The sequence below is a fragment of the Hesperophylax consimilis genome, chromosome 8 (assembly GCF_061612785.1).
Source record: "Hesperophylax consimilis isolate HC1 chromosome 8, BYU_Hcon_1.0, whole genome shotgun sequence".
Taxonomy (NCBI): Eukaryota; Metazoa; Arthropoda; class Insecta; order Trichoptera; family Limnephilidae; genus Hesperophylax; species Hesperophylax consimilis.
Window position 1 is genome coordinate 26,263,758 of NC_142843.1, and position 18,885 is coordinate 26,282,642.

The 18,885-nt window shown below is 43.9% G+C and overlaps 1 protein-coding gene across 4 annotated transcripts in view; it reads right to left on the bottom strand.

Moving 5' to 3' along the window:
* dpy (fibrillin-like protein dumpy) overlaps positions 1 to 18,885 on the bottom strand; it is a 297,715-nt gene that overhangs the window by 50,871 nt on the left and 227,959 nt on the right. Inside the window, exons 60-83 of one of the 4 annotated variants that reach the window (XM_089634032.1) lie at positions 18,531 to 18,866; positions 18,110 to 18,415; positions 17,708 to 18,013; positions 16,964 to 17,608; positions 16,324 to 16,638; positions 15,900 to 16,235; positions 15,479 to 15,784; positions 15,077 to 15,382; positions 14,333 to 14,977; positions 13,693 to 14,007; positions 13,269 to 13,604; positions 12,848 to 13,153; positions 12,446 to 12,751; positions 11,702 to 12,346; positions 11,062 to 11,376; positions 10,638 to 10,973; positions 10,217 to 10,522; positions 9,815 to 10,120; positions 9,071 to 9,715; positions 2,446 to 2,760; positions 2,022 to 2,357; positions 1,601 to 1,906; positions 1,199 to 1,504; positions 455 to 1,099 (exon numbers count right to left, since the gene is read on the bottom strand). The exons of the other annotated variants lie outside the window; for them this stretch is intronic. Coding sequence (XP_089490158.1) covers positions 455 to 1,099; positions 1,199 to 1,504; positions 1,601 to 1,906; positions 2,022 to 2,357; positions 2,446 to 2,760; positions 9,071 to 9,715; positions 9,815 to 10,120; positions 10,217 to 10,522; positions 10,638 to 10,973; positions 11,062 to 11,376; positions 11,702 to 12,346; positions 12,446 to 12,751; positions 12,848 to 13,153; positions 13,269 to 13,604; positions 13,693 to 14,007; positions 14,333 to 14,977; positions 15,077 to 15,382; positions 15,479 to 15,784; positions 15,900 to 16,235; positions 16,324 to 16,638; positions 16,964 to 17,608; positions 17,708 to 18,013; positions 18,110 to 18,415; positions 18,531 to 18,866 — 9,225 coding nt within the window. The remainder of the gene's footprint in view (positions 1 to 454; positions 1,100 to 1,198; positions 1,505 to 1,600; positions 1,907 to 2,021; positions 2,358 to 2,445; positions 2,761 to 9,070; positions 9,716 to 9,814; positions 10,121 to 10,216; positions 10,523 to 10,637; positions 10,974 to 11,061; positions 11,377 to 11,701; positions 12,347 to 12,445; positions 12,752 to 12,847; positions 13,154 to 13,268; positions 13,605 to 13,692; positions 14,008 to 14,332; positions 14,978 to 15,076; positions 15,383 to 15,478; positions 15,785 to 15,899; positions 16,236 to 16,323; positions 16,639 to 16,963; positions 17,609 to 17,707; positions 18,014 to 18,109; positions 18,416 to 18,530; positions 18,867 to 18,885) is intronic. 4 annotated transcript variants of the gene reach the window in all.

Genomic DNA, 18,885 nt, shown 5'->3' on the forward strand with positions numbered 1-18,885 from the left:
TAAGATCAAAAAAATTTCTAAAATTGCCAACGGATCAATTGGTTTCTAAGAGGTGTACAATTGGATTAGTATGTAATTAACTTATAGATCTAACTATTCTAACCCAGTTTATATCACATTTCTCACAATAACAGCGAGGGAAACACCACGATTTCTATGAGGCAACATAGATCCCAAAAGCGAAAAAATTAAGGTTATTCATTATCTTTTTGGTTACCTCGTCCAGGTGTAAATTCGAAATAAGTAAGCTCGAATCGATTCATAACTGTGGGTAGTATTGTCGACTGCCGATCGGCGAGAGGGAAAAACGCTAACCCCGATAAACGACTAATTGGAAAATTTATTCATAGCGAAAATAATAGTGATGATCTAGTGTTTGCAAACAATAAATCCGTTAGAACCTTGGACGCGGAAAGCGCATTCTTACGATAAAATATAAGTTGGAGAATCTTACGTTCTTGATACACATTGCAGAAACGGAACGGGTCTCCGGTGTATCCGGGTCGGCACGTGCAAGACGGTAGATGATTTATAACTTGGCAGTCGGCATTCTGACCGCAAGTTCCGGGACATGGATCTTGGCATTTGTTTCTAAGACAAGCTCTGTTCGAGGGACAATCGGAATTGAGCACGCACTCGGGCCTACATCCTTCGTAAGGATTTCCAAAGTACTCGGCTACACAAGAACACGATCCTGCGCCGTTTTGCTCTCGGCATACTGCGTTAGATCCGCACGGAGATGGAACACAAGGTGTTGGCCGTTCCTGTGGCACGGGATCAGCTGGTTGTGGGAAACATTGAGAGAATGGATCGCCGATGTATCCGATAATGCAGATGCACATCGGCGTGTGACTGACCACGCGACACTCTGCATTGGCGCCACACGAACCGGGACATGGGTCTTTGCACTTTTGATTAATGCATGCGAGATTACTGGCGCATTCGCTGTTACTGGCGCATTCTGGCCTACAGTTTGGCGGTGATCCGATAAATTCGGGAAGGCACGAGCAAGACGGGGAGTCGCCGATTTCTCTGCATTGCGAGTTGGGACCGCAAGGTGACGGTTGGCAAGGGTTAACCAACACTGGGGGTGTTTCCGCTGCGGAAAATTAATAAAGTCACCGTTATAGACGAGAGCTTGAGGGAATGATTCACGAAAGTATTTCAATAATTTTGAAATGTGTAAATAGTATCTTACGTATGGGCTGACATCTGACGAATGGATCGCCCTGGTATCTGGGTGGACAGGTGCATATGGGATTGTGGTTTATTACTTCGCACCTAGCACCGATACCACAAGTTCCTGGGCAAGGATCCCTACATTTTTGATTGCTACATGCTTCGTTCTGGGGGCACTCTGAGCTGACCACACACTCGGGTCGGCAAGACGGTGGGCTACCAATGAATCCAGGCACGCAAGAGCATACGCCTTGTCCATTAATCTCCCTGCATTGACTATTTGGTCCGCAGGGGGATGGATTGCAGGGGTTCGTTACGACGGGAGCTGAATCATAAGGAGTAAAACAAGAGGGAAACGTTATAATCGAATGAACGAAATTAAAATATTCATTTCTTAAAGCGATTCGATACGACAACATACCTTGGACAGGTCTGCATTCGACAAATGCATTTCCTGAAAGGCCAGCCGGACAGCTGCACATCGGAATGTGATTGATCACATCGCAACGCGCATTCTGACCGCACGTGCCTGGACAGGGATCTGCGCACTTGTTGCGCATGCAAGCTTTGTCTCTAGGGCAATCCGCGCTGACAACGCATTCTGGCCTGCAGCCGAAGTATGGATCTCCCTGATATTCAGGTAAACACGTGCAAGTGCCATCTCTGCACTGAGCGTTGGAACCGCAAGGGGATGGATTGCAAGGGTCGGTTTCTATGGGTTCAGCAGCTAAAATAATATGGGGACAATCTTACGTACCGAAAAAAGTAGGGGGCTATCAATTAAATAATAATTTTAACAAATATCTCATGAATAAGAAGCCTTTCTAACGACAGATGCTTACGTGGGGGTGGTTTGGGATAACAGTTGGTGAATGGATCTCCCGTATATCCGTCTGGGCAAGTGCACACAGGAGTGTGATTTATCACGGCGCATTGGGCACCCTGGCCGCATGAGCCCGGGCATGGGTCTCGACACTTTTGATTCATGCAAGCTCTATTGCTGGAACACTCGGGATTGATTGTGCATTCGGCACGACAGTTCGGGGGACTTCCTAGATAGGTGGGCAAGCACGAGCACGAAGGCGCTCCGCCGATATCTCTACATTGAGAGTTCAAACCGCAAGGTGTTGGAACGCATGGGTCTCTGTAGGGTTCTTGTTGCGGTGGAGGTATAGGAGCTGAAAATATGACTTCGAGATTAGTAACTTTTCGCGTTTCGACCGACTTCTGTAAGTGGAACGAAAAATAGAACGTATTCAAACTCACGAGGAATCGGATAGCATCTCGAGAACGGATCTCCCGTGTATCCCTGGTTGCAAGAACATATCGGGCTGTGGTTGTTGACTTGACAGCGTGAGTTCTGTCCGCATGGTCCAGGACAGGGGTTCGTACACTTTTGGTTAAAGCAAGCTTTGTCTTGGGGACATTCTGAACTGACAACGCATTCAGGCCTGCAGGCGGGCGGTGCACCGACATAGGTCGGTAAACACGAACACACGCCCTGACCGTTTATTTCTCTGCACTGACTGTTGGGCCCGCAAGGCGAGGGGTTGCATGGATTTATCGGTTCCGCTACGACGGCTGAGACACAAAAACATAAATCTTTTTATTATAATTATAAATTCATCCAGCCTGAATGAAGTTAATAAAACTAAATTCGTAATACATATAATTGAAACCTTAGCCCTCTGGTATATTCTATAAGAATTTGTGTGAATTTCCTCATTAGAATAAAATCTAAAATAAAAATAGCATTTCTGAAGGTATCCCAAAAGGAAAACTATTTTGAAAAGGTGATAATATCACAATACCTAATTTTACAATTAGAAACACGAATGATTTTTTGAAATATAAAATTAATTAATGCAAAATGTTAAAAAAATGGCCCACCTAAAAATTTTTTCATATAAAAACTACAATTTTACTGATAACGAACAAAAAATACAAATAGATTTTATTAGACCAATTTATTTTAAACATTTTGTTGTCCTCACATTTTACGTTTTCATTAAAAAATAACTAATAAAAAATTCACGAAGATTCATAAAATTTTCTAAAATTGCCAATGGATCAATTGGTTTCTAAGAGGTGTACAATTGGATTGTTCTGTAGTTAACTTATAGATCTAACTATTCTAACCCCGGTTATATCACATTTCTCACAATAACAGTGAGGGAAACACCACGATTTCTATGAGGCAACATAGATCCCAAAAGCGAACAAATTCTGTGATGGACTTGCCCTGGGATAATTTTTTTTATTATTTGTTTGTTTGTTTGTTTGTTTTTGAATCTTTATTTAGATGTATGCAAATTTTTTCATACATCTAGTAGGAAAATATAAAAAATACAAGAAATAACAATTACATTTGAAAAGAAAAAGATAAATACACAAAATTATATTATATAAGATATCTAGGTGACTAAAATAATATTGGTGAGCTCAACAATCAAAAATTATTTTTCACATATAAAGCACATGTCCTACGAAAAGTGCTAAGGCTTGGGGCTTCCTTTATGACATTTGGTAGGTTATTATAAAGTTTTTGCCCTTTATAAAACGCGCTGTTTTGTGTGCATGAAAGTTTAGTTTTGGGAAGCCTAAAATCTCTGCGTCTTCTCGTAGGATAATTGTGAACATTTTCATGGTACATAACATTTGTTTGCAGATAATTTGGGAGCATATTATTTTGAAGTTTATACATCATTGTTAACGTATTATATATTATATGTTGTTTGGTTGTCATCATATTTAAATTTTGTAACATAATTTTAACTCTAGTAAAAATGTTGCATTTTAAAATCATCCTCATCCCCCTATTTTGTATAACCTGGAGTTTATTATTTTGGGCTTCGTTACATAAGAATAAAACACTAGAACAATAATTTAAATGCGGAGTAACAATAGAATTGTAAACAAGGCGCGTTGTCTTTAGATCCAAGTTATTTCTGATCCTTTTTAGGAATCCAACTTTTTTAGCAATTTTCTTTGTTATGTATTCTAAGTGTTCATCAAATTTTAATTTTTCATCTAATATTACACCCAGATATTTAATACTACTCACCCTTTCTATGTTTACGTTATCAATTTTTAGTATTGCCTGCTCGTTTCCCCCTACACTATCCACAATTAAAAACTTTGTTTTCATAACATTCAATTTTAGTTTGTTTTGGTTTAACCAAAGTGTTACACAATTTAAGTCAATTTGTATTTTTTCAATGGCGTCCTGTAAATTTTCACTGGCTATGTATAACAATGTATCATCAGCAAAGAGTTTAATTGCACAATGCTTTAACACTTTGATAATATCATTCATGTATATAATGAACAACAGTGGACCTAATACAGAACCCTGCGGAACGCCTTTATTAGTGTGATGTGGTTCAGATGTTATACCATCATATTTTGTTACTTGCGTTCTTTCTGATAGGTAATCAACGAACCATTTAGATTCTTTACCATTAATTCCAATATTACTTAATTTCTTGATTAATCTATCTCTGTCGATTGTTTCAAATGCTCGTTTTAAGTCTAGAAATACTGCAATAATTTTGCTTTTTTTATCTCGAAAATTTTTCCACTCGTCTATTACATAATTAATAGCAGTTTCACAAGAACATTTTTTTCTAAAACCAGATTGTTGTCGAACTAATATCTGTTTGGCCTCAATGTATTCATTTAACTGTTCCTTTACAATGTATTCCAGTACTTGTTCATATTTGGGTAAACAATTGATGGGTCTAAAGTCGTCAAATTTTTTTGGGTTGTCAATTTTCGGAATAGGAGTTATTACAGATGTCTTCCAAGTTATGGTGGGAAAGAAATTTTCAGTTGATCTCACGACATGGGGAATTACCAGATGTTGGACAACTGATTTTAAAACAAGTGCTTAGATTTATTACGGTGGGGAAAAAAAACTTGGAACATGCACTGTATCGCCAGAGACCTCCGGGGTGGTTTGAATTCTTAGATTTTATTCAGTGGAGTAGCGACGAATTTAGTTTGGGGCGGATAAAAAAAAAACCCTAACAAGATCAATAAGAAACAATTCAACTAGGTTGAGCAATGCTACTAAGTGACTTTCTAAGTATGCAATACGCCGTTAAATATAGTTACGTAATTTTCTAAGGATTTAGACGAATTATAATTATGAATAGCGAGGTAAATAACATTTTAACAGGACGAGTTTGGAATTTGCCTAATTAAATTAAAATCTCGCAAGAAGATTTCAAAATAAAACTATTACATCATAATTATTTACTACATCCTAGAATTAGGTTGGTAATTTGAAAAGAGGCTAAAATGCTGGTAGGCCGACACGCCACTAGACTGGAAGGGTCAAGTTTCATCCTTTGAACAAAGAATTGGACAGTTTACTTGAGAAGTAACAATTTATTGGTTTTGAAACGATTTAAATTAATGTGACGGGTTCTAGAGCTCATAATTGATGGGGTCTTTTAGTGCGTTTCTGTCCTTGGATACACGAAATTTCGAGAATTCAGGAGACATAAATTAGAAATCGCATATGGCGAAAGGCGGGGTTGGTTTGGGAAGAGAGTCTGGATTTTAAGCGCCCTTGAGGTGATTTTCTCACGAAAACGGCGCTATATAAATAATCCAATCATTATTATTATTATTATTTGAAAGCGCAGGGAGACGGTCGGGACAGTTAGCGTTGAAGAACGGGAGAAGGAAGTCGATAGTCGAGGGTGAAAAAAGCGGTTCAAGATAGTCAGTTTGAAAGCGTTGGGAGACGATCAAATAGAGTCAAGGGGGTCAGAGTTTCAAGGTCTGGGAGACGGTCAGGAATAATCAGGATCGGTCAGCGTTTTAAGATAGTCGAGTCAGTAAAAACTAGGAAGCGCGTCAACAAGAATTAATCGCCGGGACGCGAACACGGCTAAAGTCATTTAGTGTAGAAGGAGTGATTTTTCTAACAGCATGAGTATTTTACTGCATGTGTGTGTGGTTGTTTCTTATAATTATTCGGATTGTTGACACTAAGATGTATCGGTAAGTCTATTATAATCTAATTATTAACACTTATTTCCCTAATGTAAACCAAATAATTCAATTGTATTTTGGAGTAAGAGTATTTAACTTGAATACTATAGGTAATTATGTTAAAATCTTCAACAGAAGAATAGAGTTCGGACCCTTTTAGCAAGAGAGGCCATAAATCACCTATTGTGTTAAGGCCGCCTGGGACTTGGTTAGTTTAACTTTAGATTATCGAACAATGCGCATTATTTTGGGTTATGAGTTAGACAATTTTTTTTTTGCAATTTAAAATGATTTAATAATTCTCCAGTAACGATTAAGTTATACGGAATTCATAAAATATATTTAATTAAATATAACTTATTCGTCCATCACTCTCACTTAGCCATGTACAGCGAGTGCACCATTATTTCAACTATTAGAGCCACGTACGTATACCTACGTACCACTAATACCTACTTCCAAGTCCGTTTTACGAACTTTGTGAAGGCTACGGTGTATTGTAGTTATTACAGGGGTTTCTCTGTTAGCATATAATTTTCATTCATTTTTGAATCGGGATAACGCAGCGGATTGAAGCTAGCCGCCGAGAGAATGCATCTGTCTGGCATTCCTATTCTATCAAGTGAAATTTTCATTTTTCATAAGTTTGGCGGGGACGAAGTGTACGAATTTTCCATAGGCTGTCCTATCTTATCAAAGCGACAAAAGCGAAGGGAACGAAATTTGTGATTGGCTTGCCTAATAGGGACTTTTGTGTTAGCAAAGTCGATAACCCTGGATACCGAGATAAAGTCTATTTCAGTAGAGCAGCGCCGGCTTTTCCCCTGCTCAGGTGTGGTTGAGTTATTCCCGTAAAAGCATCGGTTTCTGTCGAAGGTGTTGGAGGACCAGCCTTAGATAGTCACCCTGAATAGACCCCTGTTTCGAGTATTTTCAGCTGGTGAGAGGACGCTTTCACGGAGTTCAAATCGAAGGGAACGAAGATTGCTAATGGGCTTTCCTACTTGAGTTAGCTTGGTAGACGAAGGGAACAAAGCGGATAAGGGCTATGCTATTCTTGTCTGGCGTATGGGGAGGATTTTCTCGCTGACAGAACGAAGGGATCGTGACGAATATGAAGTTGTTTCGGCGCTTTCTGACGTCCTTCCTGTCAAATTCAATAAATACTTACCCCACTATAGGAGGAGAAGTCATCCAGAATTAGGTTGGGAATTTACTCTGACTGAAACCGTTTGAGCTGACGGAGATCGGATGATTTCAGATTCACGACCTGATGATTCCAGTATCCCTGATCCTTAGCGCCGGAAGTCGAGGATATCATTTTCTACCATTCTTTGATATTTGAAGCGAACGGAGGGTAACAAACGATAGAGCGAATGACCATGACTTTGAAGTGGGGTAAAATCTCCCGTCTCGGAAACATTCGTTATGTCGGATGGACGCCCTCATTCAAATTAAATATTGACATGACTATTTTGAGTGTGGACGAAAGACTTGAAGTATGTTCTGTATTGTACATATGATAAATATGTGGCATTACCTCTACTGGAACGAGAAGCTGTATAGACTGGAGCCAGGAGTTATTTGGAGTAACGTGACTGCAGAGGCGAAGACGAACAAACTGAAGCTGAATTCATCATTATTCTTACGAGCGTAAACCAGAGGGGTGTTCACGGGACTCCCGAACTCCTGACGTTGCTGATGCAAACCACTTCAGTATATGTTTATGTTTGAGGTTAGTAGAGTGGACTCCTAAATTTCGGCATACTGGCGAAGCTTAACTCATCATTGATTTGGGGGAGGTTGACGCGACCTAAACCTCGCGCTACCCACGTGACCAAAATGGTTCCTGACATCGGACTATCATGCCACCGGACCGGAGCAGCTCCTTATACCTAACGGTATAAGATGAATCTTCTTCAATCATCATCATCATCATCAACATCATCATTTACCAACAAGGACCCACATCCCACCTTCATCACCCTCCGGCAGGAGGCAAAACATATCATTATTTCATCTGTCGCTGAGCGATATTCAATTAATTTCTGGAGGTGTTGGGATTGGACCATCAACTTGGCTGCTCTCGAGCTGGTCACGTTGATGGATGGGATTTGAACGGAGACCAATCGAAACCAACACATGTTTTGTCTCTAGCTATTCCCAAAAATACCTACTCATAGAAATAACTCAAAAAACTAACAATCCATAGTCAGATCACTAACCTAGAATCTTGTGCATCTTGAATTGAATTGTCTATAGAGAATTTCATGTACTTGTAATTAATTGTCTCATTATATTAGCACATTATCGACTGCAGCAACCGGAAACGTTTGGGCGAGCAAACAAGGTAGGAAAAGGTAGTTAAAATCAGGGTAGTCGGTCATTGTATTATTTTCAAACCATACAGAATGTAACACGCCTCATCTTAAAAGAACCAAAGTTACCACAACCAATTAAAAGGATCCTTCAATGAATTAATCACTGTCGAAACAAAAAATGACACAACGTGACATATTAATTCGTAAAGATTGAAGGGTTGATAAACCGCGAGAAGTTGCAAATCAAACGTAACAAAATATTAATTCGTTAAGAAGATAGTGTAGACGGTTAAAAACATTACAAGGTTATTCATTATCTTTTTGGTTACCTCGTCCAGGTGTAAATTCGAAATAAGTAAGCTCGAATCGATTCATAACTGTGGGTAGTATTGTCGACTGCCGATCGGCGAGAGGGAAAAACGCTAACCCCGATACACGACTACTTGGAAAATTTATTCATAGCGAAAATAATAGTGATGATCTAGTGTTTGCAAACAATAAATCCGTTAGAACCTTGGACGCGGAAAGCGCATTCTTACGATAAAATATAAGTTGGAGAATCTTACGTTCTTGATACACATTGCAGAAACGGAACGGGTCTCCGGTGTATCCGGGTCGGCACGTGCAAGACGGTAGATGATTTATAACTTGGCAGTCGGCATTCTGACCGCAAGTTCCGGGACATGGATCTTGGCATTTGTTTCTAAGACAAGCTCTGTTCGAGGGACAATCGGAATTGAGCACGCACTCGGGCCTACATCCTTCGTAAGGATTTCCAAAGTACTCGGCTACACAAGAACACGATCCTGCGCCGTTTTGCTCTCGGCATACTGCGTTAGATCCGCACGGAGATGGAACACAAGGTGTTGGCCGTTCCTGTGGCACGGGATCAGCTGGTTGTGGGAAACATTGAGAGAATGGATCGCCGATGTATCCGATAATGCAGATGCACATCGGCGTGTGACTGACCACGCGACACTCTGCATTGGCGCCACACGAACCGGGACATGGGTCTTTGCACTTTTGATTAATGCATGCGAGATTACTGGCGCATTCGCTGTTACTGGCGCATTCTGGCCTACAGTTTGGCGGTGATCCGATAAATTCGGGAAGGCACGAGCAAGACGGGGAGTCGCCGATTTCTCTGCATTGCGAGTTGGGACCGCAAGGTGACGGTTGGCAAGGGTTAACCAACACTGGGGGTGTTTCCGCTGCGGAAAATTAATAAAGTCACCGTTATAGACGAGAGCTTGAGGGAATGATTCACGAAAGTATTTCAATAATTTTGAAATGTGTAAATAGTATCTTACGTATGGGCTGACATCTGACGAATGGATCGCCCTGGTATCTGGGTGGACAGGTGCATATGGGATTGTGGTTTATTACTTCGCACCTAGCACCGATACCACAAGTTCCTGGGCAAGGATCCCTACATTTTTGATTGCTACATGCTTCGTTCTGGGGGCACTCTGAGCTGACCACACACTCGGGTCGGCAAGACGGTGGGCTACCAATGAATCCAGGCACGCAAGAGCATACGCCTTGTCCATTAATCTCCCTGCATTGACTATTTGGTCCGCAGGGGGATGGATTGCAGGGGTTCGTTACGACGGGAGCTGAATCATAAGGAGTAAAACAAGAGGGAAACGTTATAATCGAATGAACGAAATTAAAATATTCATTTCTTAAAGCGATTCGATACGACAACATACCTTGGACAGGTCTGCATTCGACAAATGCATTTCCTGAAAGGCCAGCCGGACAGCTGCACATCGGAATGTGATTGATCACATCGCAACGCGCATTCTGACCGCACGTGCCTGGACAGGGATCTGCGCACTTGTTGCGCATGCAAGCTTTGTCTCTAGGGCAATCCGCGCTGACAACGCATTCTGGCCTGCAGCCGAAGTATGGATCTCCCTGATATTCAGGTAAACACGTGCAAGTGCCATCTCTGCACTGAGCGTTGGAACCGCAAGGGGATGGATTGCAAGGGTCGGTTTCTATGGGTTCAGCAGCTAAAATAATATGGGGACAATCTTACGTACCGAAAAAAGTAGGGGGCTATCAATTAAATAATAATTTTAACAAATATCTCATGAATAAGAAGACTTTCTAACGACAGATGCTTACGTGGAGGTGGTTTGGGATAACAGTTGGTGAATGGATCTCCCGTATATCCGTCTGGGCAAGTGCACACAGGAGTGTGATTTATCACGGCGCATTGGGCACCCTGGCCGCATGAGCCCGGGCATGGGTCTCGACACTTTTGATTCATGCACGCTCTATTGCTGGAACACTCGGGATTGATTGTGCATTCGGCACGACAGTTCGGGGGACTTCCTAGATAGGTGGGCAAGCACGAGCACGAAGGCGCTCCGCCGATATCTCTACATTGAGAGTTCAAACCGCAAGGTGTTGGAACGCATGGGTCTCTGTAGGGTTCTTGTTGCGGTGGAGGTATAGGAGCTGAAAATATGACTTCGAGATTAGTACCTTTTCGCGTTTCGACCGACTTCTGTAAGTGGAACGAAAAATAGAACGTATTCAAACTCACGAGGAATCGGATAGCATCTCGAGAACGGATCTCCCGTGTATCCCTGGTTGCAAGAACATATCGGGCTGTGGTTGTTGACTTGACAGCGTGAGTTCTGTCCGCATGGTCCAGGACAGGGGTTCGTACACTTTTGGTTAAAGCAAGCTTTGTCTTGGGGACATTCCGAACTGACAACGCATTCAGGCCTGCAGGCGGGCGGTGCACCGACATAGGTCGGTAAACACGAACACACGCCCTGGCCGTTTATTTCTCTGCACTGACTGTTGGGCCCGCAAGGCGAGGGGTTACATGGATTTATCGGTTCCGCTACGACGGCTGAGAGAAAAACACAACTTTTATTTCAATTATATTTGTACTTATTAAAGTACCCTACTTTCAGGTTTTAGTGCGAATATTGAAACTTTTTAAAGAATATATTTTCTAGTTTTAAAAATAAATCGTCGATATCAGTCTCGACAGACTGTACCCGTGATTCGTTTAACGAATTTACCTTCGGATTGATACGTAACCTATTTGAAAAAAATAACAAGAAAATACTGATGATCTACCCACTGTTTGCAAATATTAAATCGTTTAAACTTCTTGGATGATCGATGTGAAAACACATTCATTCGAAACAATATAAGTTGGGGATTCTTACGTTCTTGATACACGTTGCAGAAACGGAACGGGTCTCCAGTGAATCCGGATCGACACGTACAAGAGGGTAGATGATTTATTACTTGGCAGTCGGCATTCTGACCGCAAGTTCCGGGACACGGATCTTGGCATTTGTTTCTTAGACAGGCTCTGTTCGAGGGGCAATCCGAATTAAGCACGCACTCGGGCCTACATCCTTCGTAAGGATTTCCAAAGTACTCGGCTACACAAGAACACGATCCTGCGCCGTTTTGCTCTCGGCATACTGCGTTAGATCCGCACGGAGATGGAACACAAGGTGTTGGCCGTTCCTGTGGCACGGGATCAGCTGGTTGTGGGAAACATTGAGAGAATGGATCGCCGATGTATCCGATAATGCAGATGCACATCGGCGTGTGACTGACCACGCGACACTCTGCATTGGCGCCACACGAACCGGGACATGGGTCTTTGCACTTTTGATTAATGCATGCGAGATTACTGGCGCATTCGCTGTTACTGGCGCATTCTGGCCTACAGTTTGGCGGTGATCCGATAAATTCGGGAAGGCACGAGCAAGACGGGGAGTCGCCGATTTCTCTGCATTGCGAGTTGGGACCGCAAGGTGACGGTTGGCAAGGGTTAACCAACACTGGGGGTGTTTCCGCTGCGGAAAATTAATAAAGTCACCGTTATAGACGAGAGCTTGAGGGAATGATTCACGAAAGTATTTCAATAATTTTGAAATGTGTAAATAGTATCTTACGTATGGGCTGACATCTGACGAATGGATCGCCCTGGTATCTGGGTGGACAGGTGCATATGGGATTGTGGTTTATTACTTCGCACCTAGCACCGATACCACAAGTTCCTGGGCAAGGATCCCTACATTTTTGATTGCTACATGCTTCGTTCTGGGGGCACTCTGAGCTGACCACACACTCGGGTCGGCAAGACGGTGGGCTACCAATGAATCCAGGCACGCAAGAGCATACGCCTTGTCCATTAATCTCCCTGCATTGACTATTTGGTCCGCAGGGGGATGGATTGCAGGGGTTCGTTACGACGGGAGCTGAATCATAAGGAGTAAAACAAGAGGGAAACGTTATAATCGAATGAACGAAATTAAAATATTCATTTCTTAAAGCGATTCGATACGACAACATACCTTGGACAGGTCTGCATTCGACAAATGCATTTCCTGAAAGGCCAGCCGGACAGCTGCACATCGGAATGTGATTGATCACATCGCAACGCGCATTCTGACCGCACGTGCCTGGACAGGGATCTGCGCACTTGTTGCGCATGCAAGCTTTGTCTCTAGGGCAATCCGCGCTGACAACGCATTCTGGCCTGCAGCCGAAGTATGGATCTCCCTGATATTCAGGTAAACACGTGCAAGTGCCATCTCTGCACTGAGCGTTGGAACCGCAAGGGGATGGATTGCAAGGGTCGGTTTCTATGGGTTCAGCAGCTAAAATAATATGGGGACAATCTTACGTACCGAAAAAAGTAGGGGGCTATCAATTAAATAATAATTTTAACAAATATCTCATGAATAAGAAGACTTTCTAACGACAGATGCTTACGTGGAGGTGGTTTGGGATAACAGTTGGTGAATGGATCTCCCGTATATCCGTCTGGGCAAGTGCACACAGGAGTGTGATTTATCACGGCGCATTGGGCACCCTGGCCGCATGAGCCCGGGCATGGGTCTCGACACTTTTGATTCATGCACGCTCTATTGCTGGAACACTCGGGATTGATTGTGCATTCGGCACGACAGTTCGGGGGACTTCCTAGATAGGTGGGCAAGCACGAGCACGAAGGCGCTCCGCCGATATCTCTACATTGAGAGTTCAAACCGCAAGGTGTTGGAACGCATGGGTCTCTGTAGGGTTCTTGTTGCGGTGGAGGTATAGGAGCTGAAAATATGACTTCGAGATTAGTACCTTTTCGCGTTTCGACCGACTTCTGTAAGTGGAACGAAAAATAGAACGTATTCAAACTCACGAGGAATCGGATAGCATCTCGAGAACGGATCTCCCGTGTATCCCTGGTTGCAAGAACATATCGGGCTGTGGTTGTTGACTTGACAGCGTGAGTTCTGTCCGCATGGTCCAGGACAGGGGTTCGTACACTTTTGGTTAAAGCAAGCTTTGTCTTGGGGACATTCCGAACTGACAACGCATTCAGGCCTGCAGGCGGGCGGTGCACCGACATAGGTCGGTAAACACGAACACACGCCCTGGCCGTTTATTTCTCTGCACTGACTGTTGGGCCCGCAAGGCGAGGGGTTACATGGATTTATCGGTTCCGCTACGACGGCTGAGAGAAAAACACAACTTTTATTTCAATTATATTTGTACTTATTAAAGTACCCTACTTTCAGGTTTTAGTGCGAATATTGAAACTTTTTAAAGAATATATTTTCTAGTTTTAAAAATAAATCGTCGATATCAGTCTCGACAGACTGTACCCGTGATTCGTTTAACGAATTTACCTTCGGATTGATACGTAACCTATTTGAAAAAAATAACAAGAAAATACTGATGATCTACCCACTGTTTGCAAACATTAAATCGTTTAAACTTCTTGGATGATCGATGTGAAAACACATTCATTCGAAACAATATAAGTTGGGGATTCTTACGTTCTTGATACACGTTGCAGAAACGGAACGGGTCTCCAGTGAATCCGGATCGACACGTACAAGAGGGTAGATGATTTATTACTTGGCAGTCGGCATTCTGACCGCAAGTTCCGGGACACGGATCTTGGCATTTGTTTCTTAGACAGGCTCTGTTCGAGGGGCAATCCGAATTAAGCACGCACTCGGGCCTACATCCTTCGTAAGGATTTCCAAAGTACTCGGCTACACAAGAACACGATCCTGCGCCGTTTTGCTCTCGGCATACTGCGTTAGATCCGCACGGAGATGGAACACAAGGTGTTGGCCGTTCCTGTGGCACGGGATCAGCTGGTTGTGGGAAACATTGAGAGAATGGATCGCCGATGTATCCGATAATGCAGATGCACATCGGCGTGTGACTGACCACGCGACACTCTGCATTGGCGCCACACGAACTGGGACATGGGTCTTTGCACTTTTGATTAATGCATGCGAGATTACTGGCGCATTCGCTGTTACTGGCGCATTCTGGCCTACAGTTTGGCGGTGATCCGATAAATTCGGGAAGGCACGAGCAAGACGGGGAGTCGCCGATTTCTCTGCATTGCGAGTTGGGACCGCAAGGTGACGGTTGGCAAGGGTTAACCAACACTGGGGGTGTTTCCGCTGCGGAAAATTAATAAAGTCACCGTTATAGACGAGAGCTTGAGGGAATGATTCACGAAAGTATTTCAATAATTTTGAAATGTGCAAATAGTATCTTACGTATGGGCTGACATCTGACGAATGGATCGCCCTGGTATCTGGGTGGACAGGTGCATATGGGATTGTGGTTTATTACTTCGCACCTAGCACCGATACCACAAGTTCCTGGGCAAGGATCCCTACATTTTTGATTGCTACATGCTTCGTTCTGGGGGCACTCTGAGCTGACCACACACTCGGGTCGGCAAGACGGTGGGCTACCAATGAATCCAGGCACGCAAGAGCATACGCCTTGTCCATTAATCTCCCTGCATTGACTATTTGGTCCGCAGGGGGATGGATTGCAGGGGTTCGTTACGACGGGAGCTGAATCATAAGGAGTAAAACAAGAGGGAAACGTTATAATCGAATGAACGAAATTAAAATATTCATTTCTTAAAGCGATTCGATACGACAACATACCTTGGACAGGTCTGCATTCGACAAATGCATTTCCTGAAAGGCCAGCCGGACAGCTGCACATCGGAATGTGATTGATCACATCGCAACGCGCATTCTGACCGCACGTGCCTGGACAGGGATCTGCGCACTTGTTGCGCATGCAAGCTTTGTCTCTAGGGCAATCCGCGCTGACAACGCATTCTGGCCTGCAGCCGAAGTATGGATCTCCCTGATATTCAGGTAAACACGTGCAAGTGCCATCTCTGCACTGAGCGTTGGAACCGCAAGGGGATGGATTGCAAGGGTCGGTTTCTATGGGTTCAGCAGCTAAAATAATATGGGGACAATCTTACGTACCGAAAAAAGTAGGGGGCTATCAATTAAATAATAATTTTAACAAATATCTCATGAATAAGAAGACTTTCTAACGACAGATGCTTACGTGGAGGTGGTTTGGGATAACAGTTGGTGAATGGATCTCCCGTATATCCGTCTGGGCAAGTGCACACAGGAGTGTGATTTATCACGGCGCATTGGGCACCCTGGCCGCATGAGCCCGGGCATGGGTCTCGACACTTTTGATTCATGCACGCTCTATTGCTGGAACACTCGGGATTGATTGTGCATTCGGCACGACAGTTCGGGGGACTTCCTAGATAGGTGGGCAAGCACGAGCACGAAGGCGCTCCGCCGATATCTCTACATTGAGAGTTCAAACCGCAAGGTGTTGGAACGCATGGGTCTCTGTAGGGTTCTTGTTGCGGTGGAGGTATAGGAGCTGAAAATATGACTTCGAGATTAGTACCTTTTCGCGTTTCGACCGACTTCTGTAAGTGGAACGAAAAATAGAACGTATTCAAACTCACGAGGAATCGGATAGCATCTCGAGAACGGATCTCCCGTGTATCCCTGGTTGCAAGAACATATCGGGCTGTGGTTGTTGACTTGACAGCGTGAGTTCTGTCCGCATGGTCCAGGACAGGGGTTCGTACACTTTTGGTTAAAGCAAGCTTTGTCTTGGGGACATTCCGAACTGACAACGCATTCAGGCCTGCAGGCGGGCGGTGCACCGACATAGGTCGGTAAACACGAACACACGCCCTGGCCGTTTATTTCTCTGCACTGACTGTTGGGCCCGCAAGGCGAGGGGTTACATGGATTTATCGGTTCCGCTACGACGGCTGAGAGAAAAACACAACTTTTATTTCAATTATATTTGTACTTATTAAAGTACCCTACTTTCAGGTTTTAGTGCGAATATTGAAACTTTTTAAAGAATATATTTTCTAGTTTTAAAAATAAATCGTCGATATCAGTCTCGACAGACTGTACCCGTGATTCGTTTAACGAATTTACCTTCGGATTGATACGTAACCTATTTGAAAAAAATAACAAGAAAATACTGATGATCTACCCACTGTTTGCAAATATTAAATCGTTTAAACTTCTTGGATGATCGATGTGAAAACACATTCATTCGAAACAATATAAGTTGGGGATTCTTACGTTCTTGATACACGTTGCAGAAACGGAACGGGTCTCCAGTGAATCCGGATCGACACGTACAAGAGGGTAGATGATTTATTACTTGGCAGTCGGCATTCTGACCGCAAGTTCCGGGACACGGATCTTGGCATTTGTTTCTTAGACAGGCTCTGTTCGAGGGGCAATCCGAATTAAGCACGCACTCGGGCCTACATCCTTCGTAAGGATTTCCAAAGTACTCGGCTACACAAGAACACGATCCTGCGCCGTTTTGCTCTCGGCATACTGCGTTAGATCCGCACGGAGATGGAACACAAGGTGTTGGCCGTTCCTGTGGCACGGGATCAGCTGGTTGTGGGAAACATTGAGAGAATGGATCGCCGATGTATCCGATAATGCAGATGCACATCGGCGTGTGACTGACCACGCGACACTCTGCATTGGCGCCACACGAACCGGGACATGGGTCTTTGCACTTTTGATTAATGCATGCGAGATTACTGGCGCATTCGCTGTTACTGGCGCATTCTGGCCTACAGTTTGGCGGTGATCCGATAAATTCGAGAAGGCACGAGCAAGACGGGGAGTCGCCGATTTCTCTGCATTGCGAGTTGGGACCGCAAGGTGACGGTTGGCAAGGGTTAACCAACACTGGGGGTGTTTCCGCTGCGGAAAATTAATAAAGTCACCGTTATAGACGAGAGCTTGAGGGAATGATTCACGAAAGTATTTCAATAATTTTGAAATGTGCAAATAGTATCTTACGTATGGGCTGACATCTGACGAATGGATCGCCCTGGTATCTGGGTGGACAGGTGCATATGGGATTGTGGTTTATTACTTCGCACCTAGCACCGATACCACAAGTTCCTGGGCAAGGATCCCTACATTTTTGATTGCTACATGCTTCGTTCTGGGGGCACTCTGAGCTGACCACACACTCGGGTCGGCAAGACGGTGGGCTACCAATGAATCCAGGCACGCAAGAGCATACGCCTTGTCCATTAATCTCCCTGCATTGACTATTTGGTCCGCAGGGGGATGGATTGCAGGGGTTCGTTACGACGGGAGCTGAATCATAAGGAGTAAAACAAGAGGGAAACGTTATAATCGAATGAACGAAATTAAAATATTCATTTCTTAAAGCGATTCGATACGACAACATACCTTGGACAGGTCTGCATTCGACAAATGCATTTCCTGAAAGGCCAGCCGGACAGCTGCACATCGGAATGTGATTGATCACATCGCAACGCGCATTCTGACCGCACGTGCCTGGACAGGGATCTGCGCACTTGTTGCGCATGCAAGCTTTGTCTCTAGGGCAATCCGCGCTGACAACGCATTCTGGCCTGCAGCCGAAGTATGGATCTCCCTGATATTCAGGTAAACACGTGCAAGTGCCATCTCTGCACTGAGCGTTGGAACCGCAAGGGGATGGATTGCAAGGGTCGGTTTCTATGGGTTCAGCAGCTAAAATAATATGGGGACAATCTTACGTACCGAAAAAAGTAGGGGGCTATCAATTAAATAATAATTTTAACAAATATCTCATGAATAAGAAGACTTTCTAACGACAGATGCTTACGTGGAGGTGGTTTGGGATAACAGTTGGTGAATGGATCTCCCGTATATCCGTCTGGGCAAGTGCACACAGGAGTGTGATTTATCACGGCGCATTGGGCACCCTGGCCGCATGAGCCCGGGCATGGGTCTCGACACTTTTGATTCATGCACGCTCTATTGCTGGAACACTCGGGATTGATTGTGCATTCGGCACGACAGTTCGGGGGACTTCCTAGATAGGTAGGCAAGCACGAGCACGAAGGCGCTCCGCCGATATCTCTACATTGAGAGTTCAAACCGCAAGGTGTTGGAACGCATGGGTCTCTGTAGGGTTCTTGTTGCGGTGGAGGTATAGGAGCTGAAAATATGACTTCGAG